General features: G+C 41.6%; 4 protein-coding genes across 4 annotated transcripts; 3 read left to right on the top strand and 1 right to left on the bottom strand.

Annotated features, from left to right (window-relative positions):
- The first annotated feature begins 5,527 nt into the window (after nt 1–5,527).
- On the top strand, nt 5,528–6,256 carry LOC146723419 (uncharacterized). Its single transcript, XM_085481939.1, has one exon. It carries the CDS (start codon nt 5,528–5,530, stop codon nt 6,254–6,256), a length of 729 nt encoding a protein of 242 aa, XP_085338065.1.
- Nucleotides 6,257–6,538: 282 nt separating this feature from the next.
- LOC114942990 (uncharacterized) lies at nt 6,539–9,340 on the top strand. Its single transcript, XM_029318527.2, has one exon. The coding sequence runs from the start codon at nt 6,539–6,541 to the stop codon at nt 9,296–9,298; it is 2,760 nt and encodes a 919-aa protein (XP_029174360.2). The 3' UTR covers nt 9,299–9,340.
- An 826-nt stretch (nt 9,341–10,166) lies between these two features.
- Nucleotides 10,167–11,583, top strand: LOC114942967 (uridine diphosphate glucose pyrophosphatase NUDT14). The gene is made up of 3 exons (XM_029318480.2): nt 10,167–10,683; nt 10,890–10,963; nt 11,088–11,583. Exons 1-3 carry the CDS (start codon nt 10,241–10,243, stop codon nt 11,240–11,242), a joined length of 672 nt encoding a protein of 223 aa, XP_029174313.1. The 5' UTR covers nt 10,167–10,240; the 3' UTR covers nt 11,243–11,583.
- Nucleotides 11,378–13,751, bottom strand: Atg6 (Beclin-1-like Atg6). Its single transcript, XM_029318479.2, has 5 exons — nt 13,504–13,751; nt 12,838–12,998; nt 12,312–12,724; nt 11,732–12,220; nt 11,378–11,595 (listed from the first exon to the last, which is right to left on the bottom strand). Exons 1-5 carry the CDS (start codon nt 13,613–13,615, stop codon nt 11,475–11,477), a joined length of 1,296 nt encoding a protein of 431 aa, XP_029174312.1. The 5' UTR covers nt 13,616–13,751; the 3' UTR covers nt 11,378–11,474.
- Nucleotides 13,752–14,034: the final 283 nt, after the last annotated feature.

Raw genomic sequence — 14,034 nt, 5'->3', positions numbered from 1 at the left:
GTCACAAGGCATGGCGTAGGTCATTAATTCTCTTAATTTGCGGCACAACCGAACGAGAGAATCTCTGAAAGCCTGAGTAAAATATCCCCGTCGTTCTTTTTCGGTACTTTTTCAAGGTGTACGCGGGCATGAATGAGTCTACTCGACGAGATGAGAAATATTTTTCGCGTCTTTTTCGTGAGCGATTAACATACAATGGTGTATTATCCTTGGTATCATAACGGTACGCTTAACCATATGATGTTTAATCATGTCAAGTGGCGGATAATGGGGTGCTAATTTGTGCGAGCCATCTGTTATAGAGGGGGGATTGAGCGTATGTTTATCGGTTTTTGCAAAAGTATAGGAATCACTCTCCCTGTAATCATTCGCGATGCTATCTCTCTAGGATCATTTCACTCTGCTCGATAATTTCGTACAAGTTATACACCTCTGCGGTGGTCGAGAAAAATATAATCAAATATATGTTATTGTATCTCCCTCTCCCCTATCATAATAATCTTTGAAATCAGAGCGTGAGAAACGAGATAGACCTTGCACGTTCCTTTTAACCTTCCCATATGTATATGTCATACGTCATTATATTTTACTACCGTAAAGTTGTATTACATTTTGCGTCGCATTACTTTTTTGCACAATTTATCAATCGATAACGACGTGAATACCATCTAATTAACTACTATGCATATAATAAATAGGCCGCGTTGCATAGGATTATTTTATCTCAGCCTCAGTGAAACCGAGCGCAACGGCCGAGGGGTTAAGCATGGCAACATCAATTCTTAACCTTTTAATAGTATCGTATCGAGACCGAGCGGCCCCGGGTTGGTAGTAGCCCCGATATGGGATAACTATCCGCTCATCGTTCGGCGAAATAATCTCTCGGCGTGCCACCTACGGCTCTTTCAGCGTGGTCGAGACACGCACGAGAACAAATTGGAATCCGCCGCGGTTGTTTGACAAATTTCGTCTAGCGCCGCGGGAGAGTATTCTCTAATATACCGATTATCTCCTTCTCTTTTTCTTTCGCTGCCGTGGGCCCTTCCATCACGACGGGCCGTCTCGTTTCATCACCATGAGACCTAGTTGGTCCGTAGCAGTCGGTATTACACTGCTCTCAGGTATTCGTTGCACGAATACACTCCTGGACCTTCTCCTGGCTCATCGTCCGCACGAATACATTCGCGTGCAACGGGGAAACACGTTTGTACTGGAGCGTGGAGAGTACCTACACACCATTCTCGCGGCGAGATAGGCGGTAGGACGAGAGTGGCCTACCACTCTCCGCGCAGAGAGGAAGGTACCGCTATCGCCCTCTGACCTCTCGAAGCGAGCGAACGAGGCCTCCTTCCACCGGCACCGGTAATTTTGCCTTCGATCCCGGCTTCCTGGTGCTACCCAGATCTAGATCATCGAAAATCCAACTCCGACAACGCGCGTCGTGACGCCTCGTTTTTATCCGCGAGCGGGTCGCGTCGCACGACATGCTCTCTCTCTCTCTCTTTCGAGAGTTGATAGATCGAAATATTCCTATCACTTAAGATTAATTACAACGATAGTCTGTCACAGATTTTCACATTTTCTTCGGATGCTATTTTTATTGCCTAACAAATATCGCACGAACAGAATTTTCTTTTAGAATTTACTCTGAAAATTTTATAAGAGTTATTATGTACATAGTAAAATTAATCGAACATATTTTGTGTCTTATTGTGGTAGATGCCTATTAATATTTTTGTCTCAATTATCACGATTTTCAAGGTAAATTCTTTCTGTGCGCACTTTATTATATATTTTAACAAGTTTATGACAGTATAAATAATATTACACATAGCTTTTGCGCTATTCATATAAATGTATGTGAGCGGATTCTGTTGCAATTAATAATTAAATTATGGATATGAAACACGGATTTAAATGTTAATTGATAATTAGCAATAATACTTACGTTATGCAAAAAGTTAATTTAATAACATAATTCAAATAATACAAGTATCGGGAAAGGATTAAAATAATGGTGACATCTACTATCCATGAAATGTAATTATGTGCAAGGAATTAACGATACTGAGATGGAGCCCAAACAGGATTCACAAGCAGGCTTTTTAAAGTATCTTACGAAGGAACGATAAGTTTCTTTCGACGTAAAATTTCTCTCCAAATTACGGTTCCAAAAATTGCGATGCTGATAAATTAATGATACATATACAGAGCATAATTATATAATTCCAATTAGTGCAAATTAATGAAGCATGATTCTTTTACTTGATTGCCTAATTTTATTTTTTTTCGTGTGTGTTATTTTTTATTTTAATATTTCAATATTCAATCACTGCATTATGCAATTCATTTTATTTTAGCGGAGAGCGAACGTATGCTAAAAATATTTATAATATAATTACTCGATTATTATAAAAATTCCAAATCATTCTCTGCATGGAACAAAATTAGTTACTGTAGCTACATTTTAGCTGTCCTATATTACAACCTGAAATTTAGTTTTCATGCCTAAATTTTAACTATGATAAATAATATTTTTTTAGCTACAGAATTCTCCATTAAACTATAATTAAAAACATTAGTTACTATAGCTAAAATTTAGACATAAAAACTAAATTTCAGGTTGTAATATAGGTGCAGCTAAAATTTACTTATAATAGCACATTTTTTTCCGTATATGGGAAAAAATTTATCTGACTTGATATATAAGTATCATTATAAAGGGATTCAGACGAGAGGCAAGGGCGTCGTGATGCAAAAAACTGCAGCGTTAGGTGAATTCGAAACGAGAAACCGTTCTTAGGAGGAAATTATTCAAATTGCCGATGAACTCCGAGACTCCGGTAAAGTATGCTCTGCTCTCCGCGTGCATGTATTGTAACGAGTATGTACAAGAGTAGAATCGAGAGAGAAAGAGAGAGAGAGAGAGAGAGAGAGAGAGAGAGAGAGAGAGAGGAGTTGCCTACCTACCTACGTACAGGGAGTCGAATAATTGGTGTATAACGTCGTGGGATCGTCTTGCACGATGAAGGTTTCTCCATGACGTTTATAAGCAGTGCGTCCACTTAGGAGCGGCAGAAAATAGGTATCGTAATGTATTTGGGTCATAATATACGAAAGAGAGAGAGAGAGAGAGAGAGAGAGAGGAGAAGGGAGAGAATATCTACATGACGGCGTCTCATCCTGTCGCAAAGTGCATTCCATGCATCTTCTTAAATGCATCCTGCAATGACGTGCGCAGATAACGGTCATTGATGGAACCGGAAATGAGAGGTACCCGCGCGGACGCGCTATCGTGGAAAGATTGTAGATTATAGTGATTAATCCTTAAGCGGACACGCGACACTTAATTTGATTACGGACTATTCTTCACGTACTGTTGCTATTGTTTAAGCCCGCGCTCGTGAGTTTCTCGCGTAAATACATTTCAAATTACGATAGAGAGTGCTATGAGATTAGTCTGAATACGCGTAATTATTGCGCATTGTTGAATTCTTTGAAAATTTGTTGTTTGCACAGCGTGTGCTCATTTGAGATAACACCAGCGTGCAGCAGTTAATTGACATTTGCCATCGCAGGAAACAACGTAATGTTCATTCGGCAATTTAATGCGGCAAACGACATCGCGCGAGAAAAAAAGAGGATACTTTAAGAACAATTTAAAAACAGTGCGAGCGCTTAAGAAAAAATAAACTCCTTCCGGCATAAAGGATCCGCGGCGAATTAACGTCCACTCGTTCGATCGTTATTTCCGGTCATTCGAATACCCTCGCGATTATTACACCCGAGGCAGTTCAGATTCCCAGGCGCGCTCTCGTAAAGAAACGACCGAGTCGACGAGAAGGAAAGCGATCCTGACGGTCGGGTCGCACGATTAAAAGACGCTTCTTTGTCGAGGGGAAAAAGGCGGGTGCAGGAAGCGAGAAGATCGTCACTGTTACGAGGCATGAGAGACGAAAGCAACGAGTGACACGTTGAAGACCTCTCTAAGACCGGGAGGGTATTGTAGACCCCTGGTCTCTCTGCTCTCTCGCGGACGGCAGATCGCGAGGAAAAAGGAAAAGGCAGCGCGGCGAGAGAGAGAGAGAGAAAAGGGAGAAAGAGAGTCAGCGTAGGTCCATTCGTTTTAATCGTTAATCACCAATTATCCGAGAAGCGTTCCGCGCCCAAAATCCCCACAAGCATTTTAACGAGCCGCCGTGTCGCCCGGGTCCGGAATTTTACTTCGAGGCCTCTCGGCAGCCTTCTACCGTGCACGGACATCCTATGGATATGTGTTAAGGATATATCTCTCATCCTGTTCCGTTGTCCATCCTGTTCGTCCCCATTCGTACGCCTATCTCGCTTCGGAATGATCGTGTGTGTGTGCGTGCGTGCGCCCGTACCAATTAGTGCATACTTGGACTCACGGTGTTTCAGAGCCCTTCGGGGTGCAGCTCCCGTCGAAATGTACGAAATAAATGCCCCGCCGAGAAATCTCGTCGATTTCGAGGATTATTAATCGCCGGCGCGAAGATTGATTCTCGAAGGCTTTATTTAGCTCGAAAAAAAAATAAAATTATCGCACACGTATTTTTAATTAAATCTTGCGATAGACTCGACGAGAAATTCGAAGGCTATTTTTTTAGCAAAACTTTGATTGCTCTAGAGTCTAGATAAATAAATACATTTTTTTTGCACCATGTAAGAAAAGAGCTGTTTTTTATTCTATTTTCTATGAGTTTAAATCAACAAGTCGCCGATTCAAAGCGCTGGGAGCAGGAAAACCGCGCGTTTTGCAGGTACATGCGTGGGTGTTCGTTCGTCGAATTACTCCTTTTAATGAGGAACACACGGAAAGTATGAATTTGCGAGGGTGTCGTGTCTACCTCGCAGGTTTTCGTAACGGTTCTAGCGGCGTCCCTCGGGTTTAAGTATATACCACTGTGGGAGCTAAGTAATAACTGCCAATGGAATTAGAAACGCCGAAGAGTCGCGCAGATAGTGGATGGGATGTACGTGACTGTAAGTTGATAATCTTTTTCTCTCCCGAGATGACGGTGCATATGCGCATATATGCGGAAGTGGAAGAAACTGCGAGATGGTATTTAAAATCTATCCAGGGAACGCATCGTCAAGGGGGAACATTTTGTATACAGTGTCGATTGAATTAATCTTCCTTCGATCGTTATCTCGCACGTTTCTCTCGGCAAAGTCCAATTTGTTCCGCGCATAAAATTGAACGGAACGACCGGTCGTCGGCAAACCGACGTTGGCGACGCGAATAAAACCCGTACGACTCGAATTAATTGGCGATTATCGCGTTGACGTAAACCGAGATTCGACTGTTATCGTCCATCTGTCAACCAGCCACCGTATTATTTTCGAACCTCCAAATTTTTGACATAAAAATTCTACATGTAAAATGTTTTTCGGACCTTCCAAATTCTCGTTACGAAATTCCTTCAAGTACTTGAACGAAAAATTATCAATGATTCCATCGAATCTATTTTAATGACTTAATTCCCCGTGGGAAGTGCCTCGCATCATGTCTTGCTTCGGCGGCTCCAACGAACAGATCTATCTAATCGAGATACTGATCGATAAATTGACGTTGACGCCCGTTAAAATCAAAGACATCGGCGAACATCCTATCGTGATTAAGATCGTATTCTTAGATCTTCCCGTGTTCGAGTTTACGCGCGACTCGGACGCGCCGAAGCGCGATCATCAGGAAGACGTGCGTTTCCTGATTGGCAAAAGCTGTCTGTTCGTCAAGCGACCGCGGGATCTTGTTAGCGAACTTCGTTCGACGAAAGTGAGAATAGGGGTGTTTCGCAAGGGTGACACTTATCCTACGGCGGAGACCGATTTAATTCTGCCGGGCTGCCTATGCGACCAGGTCGCCATGATCGGCAACGATCCCGACAATCAGCCGGCGCCGTTTACAGTAAAGGGTGGTTTTCACCTTGTCGATCCAGGCGAAAATCCCTCGGGGACGCTGTACCTGGAGCTCGTCATCGCGTGCCTCGGACGCGTCTTTAAGACGAATTACGAGATACGTCCGAAATCTCTCGCTTCCGATGAGCGGGACAAGGAACGGGAGATCTATGTGATACGATTCGTATCGCCCGAATTTCTCGACAAAATCCCTGAGAAGGCAGAGATTACACCGAAAGTCGTAAAACCACGGAAAATTAAAAAGAAAAAGAGAAAGAAAAGAGTTAAAAAGGGTAAAACCGTTAAAAAGGCTAAAAAGAAAAAAGGCAGAAAATAATCTCTATGAATTTCAACAAAATGTTCGATTTCTGAAATTCTCTGAATTTGTCGAGTAATTAATTTTGATTTGTCGCTATGGCGACTGTCTGACAATTGGAAACGTCATTTCATCGATTCGAGGTTTAATGTGCACGCGGGGAGAGATTTCCGGCCCGAAAGGTTCGCAAAATTAATGGCGCGATTCATACATCATTAACATCGATTCAGAGTCGTATTCCAAATTTATCGTGTCGCCGACAGCGCGTGTGTCTAATTAATTCCCGTGCTCGATCCATGAAAAATGGCCTTAAAGAAGACAAAAACGCCGAAGTTGGAAAGGGAACAATTGTACATGCTCGAAATTCTCATTAATTGTTTAAGTTTATGCTATGAGAATTCTATTAATAAGCGCGATTTAATGATACGTGTCAACTTTATCGATTTCACATCCGTCGACATCGTCGCCGAGGAAGGCAAAAAAATCAAGAACAAAGAAAAACGATTCTCCGACGAATGCGTCAAATACGAGGGCAAGACGTGTCTATTCGTTCGACCGCCGAGCAATTTAATACAATCTATAAAATCGACTCCTCTGAGCGTCGAAGTGTATCGAATTCTTCGCGGAGAAGATGAGTGTAACTCGCGAGATGACACTGGCCAGGTTCTTGTCTGCATAGCAACGGAATTTCTGCCGGGATATTTTTGCGATCGCGTAATCGCGGCCAAGAGCGAGATAGACGGATTGTCGAAGCCGTACACGATAATGCAGGTTTACACCTTGGCCGACCAGCAAGGATACCCCTGCGGATCTATCTCGATGTACCTGAGACTGTCGTGCTTCGGAAGTTCCATTATCAATCATCTTACGCTTCGCGAGAAGTCGTTCGTGTTTCGAGGATTTCCTCTTGGTTGGAAGTTTCATTGCGCAGGACTCTCCGATCAAAGTATAAACGACGAGAAAAATAGACTGCAACGCGAGGATAACACGTTTTCATTATTAAGTAAAATTCTCGATCCCGCGTATTCGGAATTACACGACGAAAAATATATAGATACAGATGCGCGTTTTGCATTGACGAGACCAGAATCGCCGCCTCGTGTATCAATGAACGAACCGGGATTTGAGAAGCTGACGAGCGCCGAGAAACTAAATGATCGCAAATATCGTGGTTTAATTTACGAGATATATCCGGACGAGCCTACTTGTTCGTGTCTACCGACAAATCAATCGACGCATCCTATGATGTGTCGTTCCGGATGCGTTCGCTCTTGTTGCATGGCTTTGAGAAATCCCGATATTCTCAAAAACATTTCATCGCTCGCTACGCTTAACGATCGCGTGGATAATTTACCATCAGGCGCGGAACGGGATGCAAATTCTGACAATACGAGAATGAGAGGTGGCGAAGACACAGGCGATAATTTAAATAACAAAATGTTATGGAGCAAGGAATGCACAGAATGGTACAGCAACAATATCAATTTTAAAAATCGCATGAAGGGCGGAAGCGACTATGGTGCGTCGGCGTATGCAGCTTCCGAAACAAGCGTCACATATGAAAAGAGTAAGGAAGCATGCAACTCACCGGGCAGACGTCCAAGAACAGCGGATGGAGCAGTGGTGGCAGGGCGTTACGTTTGTCCTGGGCAAGAGATGTCGTCTTGGAGACCGAGAAGCTCGCAATGCACGAAAAAACCATGCGTGGGCGCAGATTGCATGATACGGGCCTTCAAGGAGGCGCAAGATTTCGTGGACTCCATCGGCAAGGTTCCGGGTCTGGTAGGCCTTGGCTTGATGGATCCGTCCGAGAGTCCCTATTTCGGAAGAGAAATTGATAAAGATTATTCAGTTCAAGAAATACCAAGCGAGAAAAAACGAGCGTATCCCCCCGTCTCGGCATTTCCGTATTTACAATGTACCGCCCCGTGCAACACGCAGCTCGGAACCGTCGCTTCTTCCATTCCGATCCCAGGACGCGCCGGTGTTGTCCGGGAAGCGATACCATCGATACCGGATGCGACGCTGGTCCCGATCACCGTCAAGCCGAAGAAGAAGGAGGACAAGAAGGAGGAGAAGTTAGAGAAGCAGAAGGAGAAAGAGCTGGATGTTACGACCGTGACGCCGGACGTCGACGTCGGTCCCTGCGGCGAACCAAAATGCAAATCGCGCCGGAAAAAAGTTCGCGACAATCGGATACCGCCGCGCGAGGAAACTATCGAGGAGTTGCAGAAGTCCGTGACACTATCGAGCTCGATCACCACGAAGGGCGTTAGTAAATACATTGCGAAACAGCAATATCCGAGGAGTAAAGCTCTACCTGGTCCAGCTGGGGATCGCGACGTCGCGAGAGGAGAGAGTCCGATTAAAATTAGCAAACGCGTGATGCGCTTCATCTACTCGATTGGCGACGTTTATCCCGGGACTAATTACGGTCACAGGAACTGCATCGATCCGCGATTACGAGTGCCGGCCAATATGGGCTGGTTATGGAACACGAGCACGACAGTGGGCAAGCTAAAGCCGCGAATCGGCTGGAAACCAGGCGCAATAAGTCGTTATTTGAGCGAAATGCTGAAGGAGGCTAAGAAAGGCGCTCCCCCGATGGAGGATAGTCGACCGAGATTGGTACCCTCGCGCACCGGCTTACGACGTGGCAAGTTGTACAAGAGTCTGAGCTACGTGTCGCAGTTGAAGAAGGAAGCTGAGGACGAAGTCGAACCGCCGCCCACCCTACATATCCATCGAAAGGACGGCACGTATTACGTGACTATGTACCCGATCAGGCAGGAGACTGCAGAGCCGCAACTTGAAGAGCCGATGAAGCCGCTCCAGTTCAAGATCGCACGGAACAAGGACGACGCCTCCGTCGCGACGAGCTCCACGGCGTCGGACATGGAGATCGAGTTCTCGCCACCGGCAGCGGTCAACAGGTATCGCAGAAAACCCGACGTGATCCACGTGGACACCCAGGTCAGGCAGCAGGAGATCCTGGACGCCTTCAAGTCCACGGTCGACGTGCCTAAGAAGAGGGATAAGAAGGGTAAAAAAGGAAGGAAGTAACGAGACCCCGGTTGTTTTTTCCCTCCCTCTTTCTTGCCTCCTTCTTCACGGTCCCCTTGTTATCCTAGCATCGGATCGCGAAAGGAAAGCGGCTTTATCGGAGGTTTGTATCTCGTCGAAAAGTTTAAGTACAGTGTATGTGTGGCCAGTTAAAGCGTTTACATCGAGCCTAATTTTATACACGACGCGTTAAAACTCGATTATACGTACCCCGTATTTTTCGCAGGCCCAATCAACTAATTACGAAAATAATTTGCCGGCGAAAGATGAAGCGATTACGTCCCCCGTAAATTTAATATCGCGATGTATTAAAGTTGATGTATTGATCAAAACAAAATGGCGGAAAGCGAGACGTTATATACTGTGGGTGTGTGTATATATACCATAGTATAATAGTCACACACATTTTCACAAAAATCATTTATTATATGAATAAGTAAATCTCTAAAAGAGTCCATTGTTTATGATTTATTACGCAAAAAATGTTATCATTCGCAATAACTTTAGGTAATTCTACCATTATGTACATGTGTGTGTGTGTGCGATGCACTGAATTTAGTTCCATTTTGAAAAAATTGGGTTATAAATATCAAATATATTTTTCGTTAGAAACTTACCAACTTACCAATGAAATCCATCGCATTGATGGAAGAACACGTCGAAGAAGACGAAGGCCTACAAGTCTCCACGCAGTTAATCGAAACCCGAATAAATCGAGCCGAATTTCACAAAAAGTAATACTCACGCAAACACTGGACGCCGTCGAAATGTGCAATAATCCGTCTACTTGGCTAAATTCGAATTTTTGTTACTTGTGGCGCCATCTGCCGTCCGCGATTCGCGTCGTGTTTCCAAATCGTCTTCTTTATCGACCGGAGTTAAGGGATCGGCCTGGTCGGGGTGACTTTGGTTATATTTCGGCGATATTTTGACAGCAAAGGAATGAATGTCACGGCACAGGACGAGAGGAATGAGACTGTGCGTAGACGGATGCTCGATTTGCGCGACATCCGGGTGGGAAAGGTGCCGCATGACTCGCCCTGGATGAAAACCGTCCGTCTGGAGTTCACGCAAGACAGTCAACGTAAGCAGTGGGACGTGATAAGGATCCACGACAGCGTATCTATAGTTATCTTCAATGTCAGTCGAAAGAAGCTCGTGTTCGTCAGGCAATTTCGGCCAGCAGTTTATTACGCATTCCTGCCGGAGAAGCAAGATGTGATCGATGTCGAACGTTATCCCCCGAGGCTCGGGGTGGCCTTGGAGCTCTGCGCTGGTATCGTGGACAAGGACAAACCTCTCGTGGAAATCGCCCGGGATGAGTTAAGAGAGGAATGTGGCTACGAAGCACCCACTTCGGCATTTAAGGAAATCAATACTTATTTGTAAGTTTTTACCATAGTTTAATTACTGTCTCCGATCTTTGTATAAAAGAGAAATGCAGCAACTTTGGAAGCAATAATTGTCGATATATTACATTGTTTGCAATTAATTTTTTTAATTTATATATGATTTGTCTTGAATGTAAGAAATTGTATTCATAGAGTGCACAAAGTAAATAAATTTATTGTATTCCTTTTTTTTTTTATAGATCCAGTGCTTCTGCTAGTGCGAAGCAAACTCTTTTCTATGTAGAAGTCACAGATGATATGCATATACATCCTGGTAAGTTCAAATTATAAGTATTCCTTGTTACATTGATCTTTTACCACACAATAATTTTAAAAAGAATGAACTTCAAGTGTACAAGCACAAGTTTTCTAATTTAATTAAATTTTTCATATTAAAGGTGGTGGTGCTGAATCTGAAGGTGAACTTATAGAAATAGTAGAATTGAGCATTCCAGAATTAAAGGATTACATAAGTTCCAAGGAAGTACAAAGCCCATCCAGTTTCCTCTTTGGTGTGTCGTGGTTTCTATTTAATAAATCTGAATACTGTTGATAGATTAAAACTAAAAATTATTCCATTCTGTTATGTAGAATAAAATAAAGAACTATAAATTAGTCACAAATAAAAAAAATGACTTTTAAAATAATTTCTCTAAATTAATTATAAGTTAATATTAAGTTAATCAGAATCATTCAACCGCGTTTATTTACAAAGAGCATTTATACACAAGCAAGTACGGGATAATTGCATAATTAAAGTTACACAAAATTTTACAAGGACTGATTCAATTAATATTCAGTTCATCTTTTGTAAATTGAGAGCTAACCCATGCAAGACCCCATTTTAAATTTGTTAGTAGGAACTTTAAAGCTTTAGTCCATTGTTCTTCCGAATTGAATTGTATCCTGAAAGAGAGAAAAAAAGAAGATTAAGAAATAATTAATATATATAAATAAAATAAAATATATCTTGTGTAATTGCAATTTTTTTAAATATAAATTAAATGGCGTAATATAATCGTTTGTAGATGCTTAAACATACTTAATGGAATACGAGTTGCCTGTTGCGGAGTCTTCAATTTTACCACGATCCATTCTGTATGGCAGACAAAATCCACTATCTCCTTTTTCCACTTGTTCTTTAAATTGTTGCAAACAATCCAGAAACGCCACCATAGCTGCATCAAATTTCGTATCCCATAAAAATTTGAATCCTCCGCTTCCGTATAGTGGAAGCTCTTTGTTTTGATCCAATGCTTCGATATAACTGTGATTGCCAAACGGAACTAAGCGAAAGCGTTTGAACGTTAAATTCATTTTACGTGCCAGCGCTACTAGCAAAAGAGTCGTTTGTCCCCACGCAGCGTTTATTTCGCTCCAATCTACTGGCGCGCTCGGTAATCGTCCTAATCGAAACGAATTTATGGTTCCAAAGTGGCCCGAATGCCAAATGTGAAATGTGGCGTTAAAAACGTTTGTCTTCTTCAACCTTTCCAGCTGTGAAGATGCGTATGCTAGTTGATTATCCAGGCTGTGAAAATATTTCAAATATAATACAAATATTAATAATTATTAGTTTTTATATATGAAAAAAGACAAATGTTTGAGGAAGTTTTATTTACCTGCGTAATTCATCTTCAGCTAACATGAGATCTCTTTTATGTTTTGAATATTCTTTCCAATACCTGTCCTCCTCATTTTGTAATCTTTCTTTTTCTCTTTCTTGTTCTGCTATGGCATTTTTAGTGGCTATTTCCTCTTTCCTCAATGCTTCTAATTCTCTTATCATTCTTTCTTCTTCAGCCTTTACATCTTGCAATTCTTTTGTGAGATTCTCCATCTCCACATCCTCATGACCTTGATATTGTTGTTCAATTTCTAGTTTCTTCAGGTACTGATTGTAATCTGACCATTCTCCTTCTGTCATTCGCAATTGCTGATCCATTAACAGCAAAAGACTATCGGTACACTCATCGCAAAGTGGATGATCTGCAGAACTGCTACTGCTGAGAATGTCAAACAATGTAGCTCGCACCTATAAAATATTGATCGGATCATATATTAACACATTCATTTATAGTATAGAGTATTATATATGTATAGAGTATTAATATATTCATTTACAGTATCTGTTAAATATCTTTGTACCTTTAAATGATGACTTAAGCTTTCTGTTTCACCCGAATCACCAACCAACATAAATCCATTTGTACCATTTCCTGATTCAGTTAATCTGAACGGTGGAACTAAGTGTTCTATACTATCACTGTGAGGTTCTAATTCTCCGACAACTTGCTGTTGTATAGGAACTGCAATAAAATAACAATTATGTAACTTTTGTCTACTTGTCTATATAAAATGATTTTACATATACCGTCATAATATTTATGTATAATTAAAACATACATAGATTAACTAAAATAACATTTTTATATATAATAATAGCCTAATTGTATAAACGGTAAAAGTTGATATTGCTTGTTATTATGCTTGCTCGTGTTAAGTGATATTGCATGTAACATAATAATTTAGATATACTATCTCTGTAAAAGCCATATTGTGCTGACATATAGATCCTCAACATTAGATGTACCTACTTAATAGAGTTCGTGCTTGCTGTTTAATTAATTATAGAAAAATTAAATTATTCACAATGATGGTAACAATGAGAATTAACGTGTCATACGTTAATTGTAAGCGATTAGTGCAAAATATATAATATATAGAGAAGCATTATCAAAGCGAGCAACGAACAGAGCAATCTCCTCGAAGATGCACGTCGAAAATTGCCAGTAGAAAATGGAAATTACCTACGTGCGAGTTCGGCGAGAGTGTGTTCCCCGAGGTGATCGAAACTCGAGTCCAGTTTCAGCGGCTGTAGACATCGTTGACACGCGAAACTGACGTTTGTCTTCAAGTCTACCATTGTTTTCTGCTGCTTACCGAGGCGAGTTGCTCACTACAACCTATCCGTCGTTATTTACGTATCCTGACATATACAACGCATCTGTGCTGTTTGCTGTGTGATGCCTGGGGTCAGCTGATTGTTGCTTCGCCAAGCGTCCGTCAATAGCGCTCACCATTTTGTTGTGCAAAATATATTAATTACTTTTTTCCTTTAATCGGCGTAAATAGATATGTTTTGTTTTCGTGCAATCCTACGCACAATTATTATTACGTATAAAGAATTTTTTTTAGCACAGAAATTTGTCTTCTTCCTTATCTACTGTTGGTACAATATATTGATAGTTAATCAATAATTGTATAACTTATCATATATAAGACAGGTTATTATATAATTGAAAAATCTTTCGTTTAAATATTATTATTACAGATAAAACAAGA

This window comes from Nylanderia fulva, unplaced genomic scaffold (genome assembly GCF_048542155.1).
Source record: "Nylanderia fulva isolate GAGA-0341 unplaced genomic scaffold, ASM4854215v1 Scaffold2, whole genome shotgun sequence".
NCBI lineage: Eukaryota > Metazoa > Arthropoda > Insecta > Hymenoptera > Formicidae > Nylanderia > Nylanderia fulva.
This window is presented reverse-complemented; position numbering and strand designations above follow the sequence as displayed.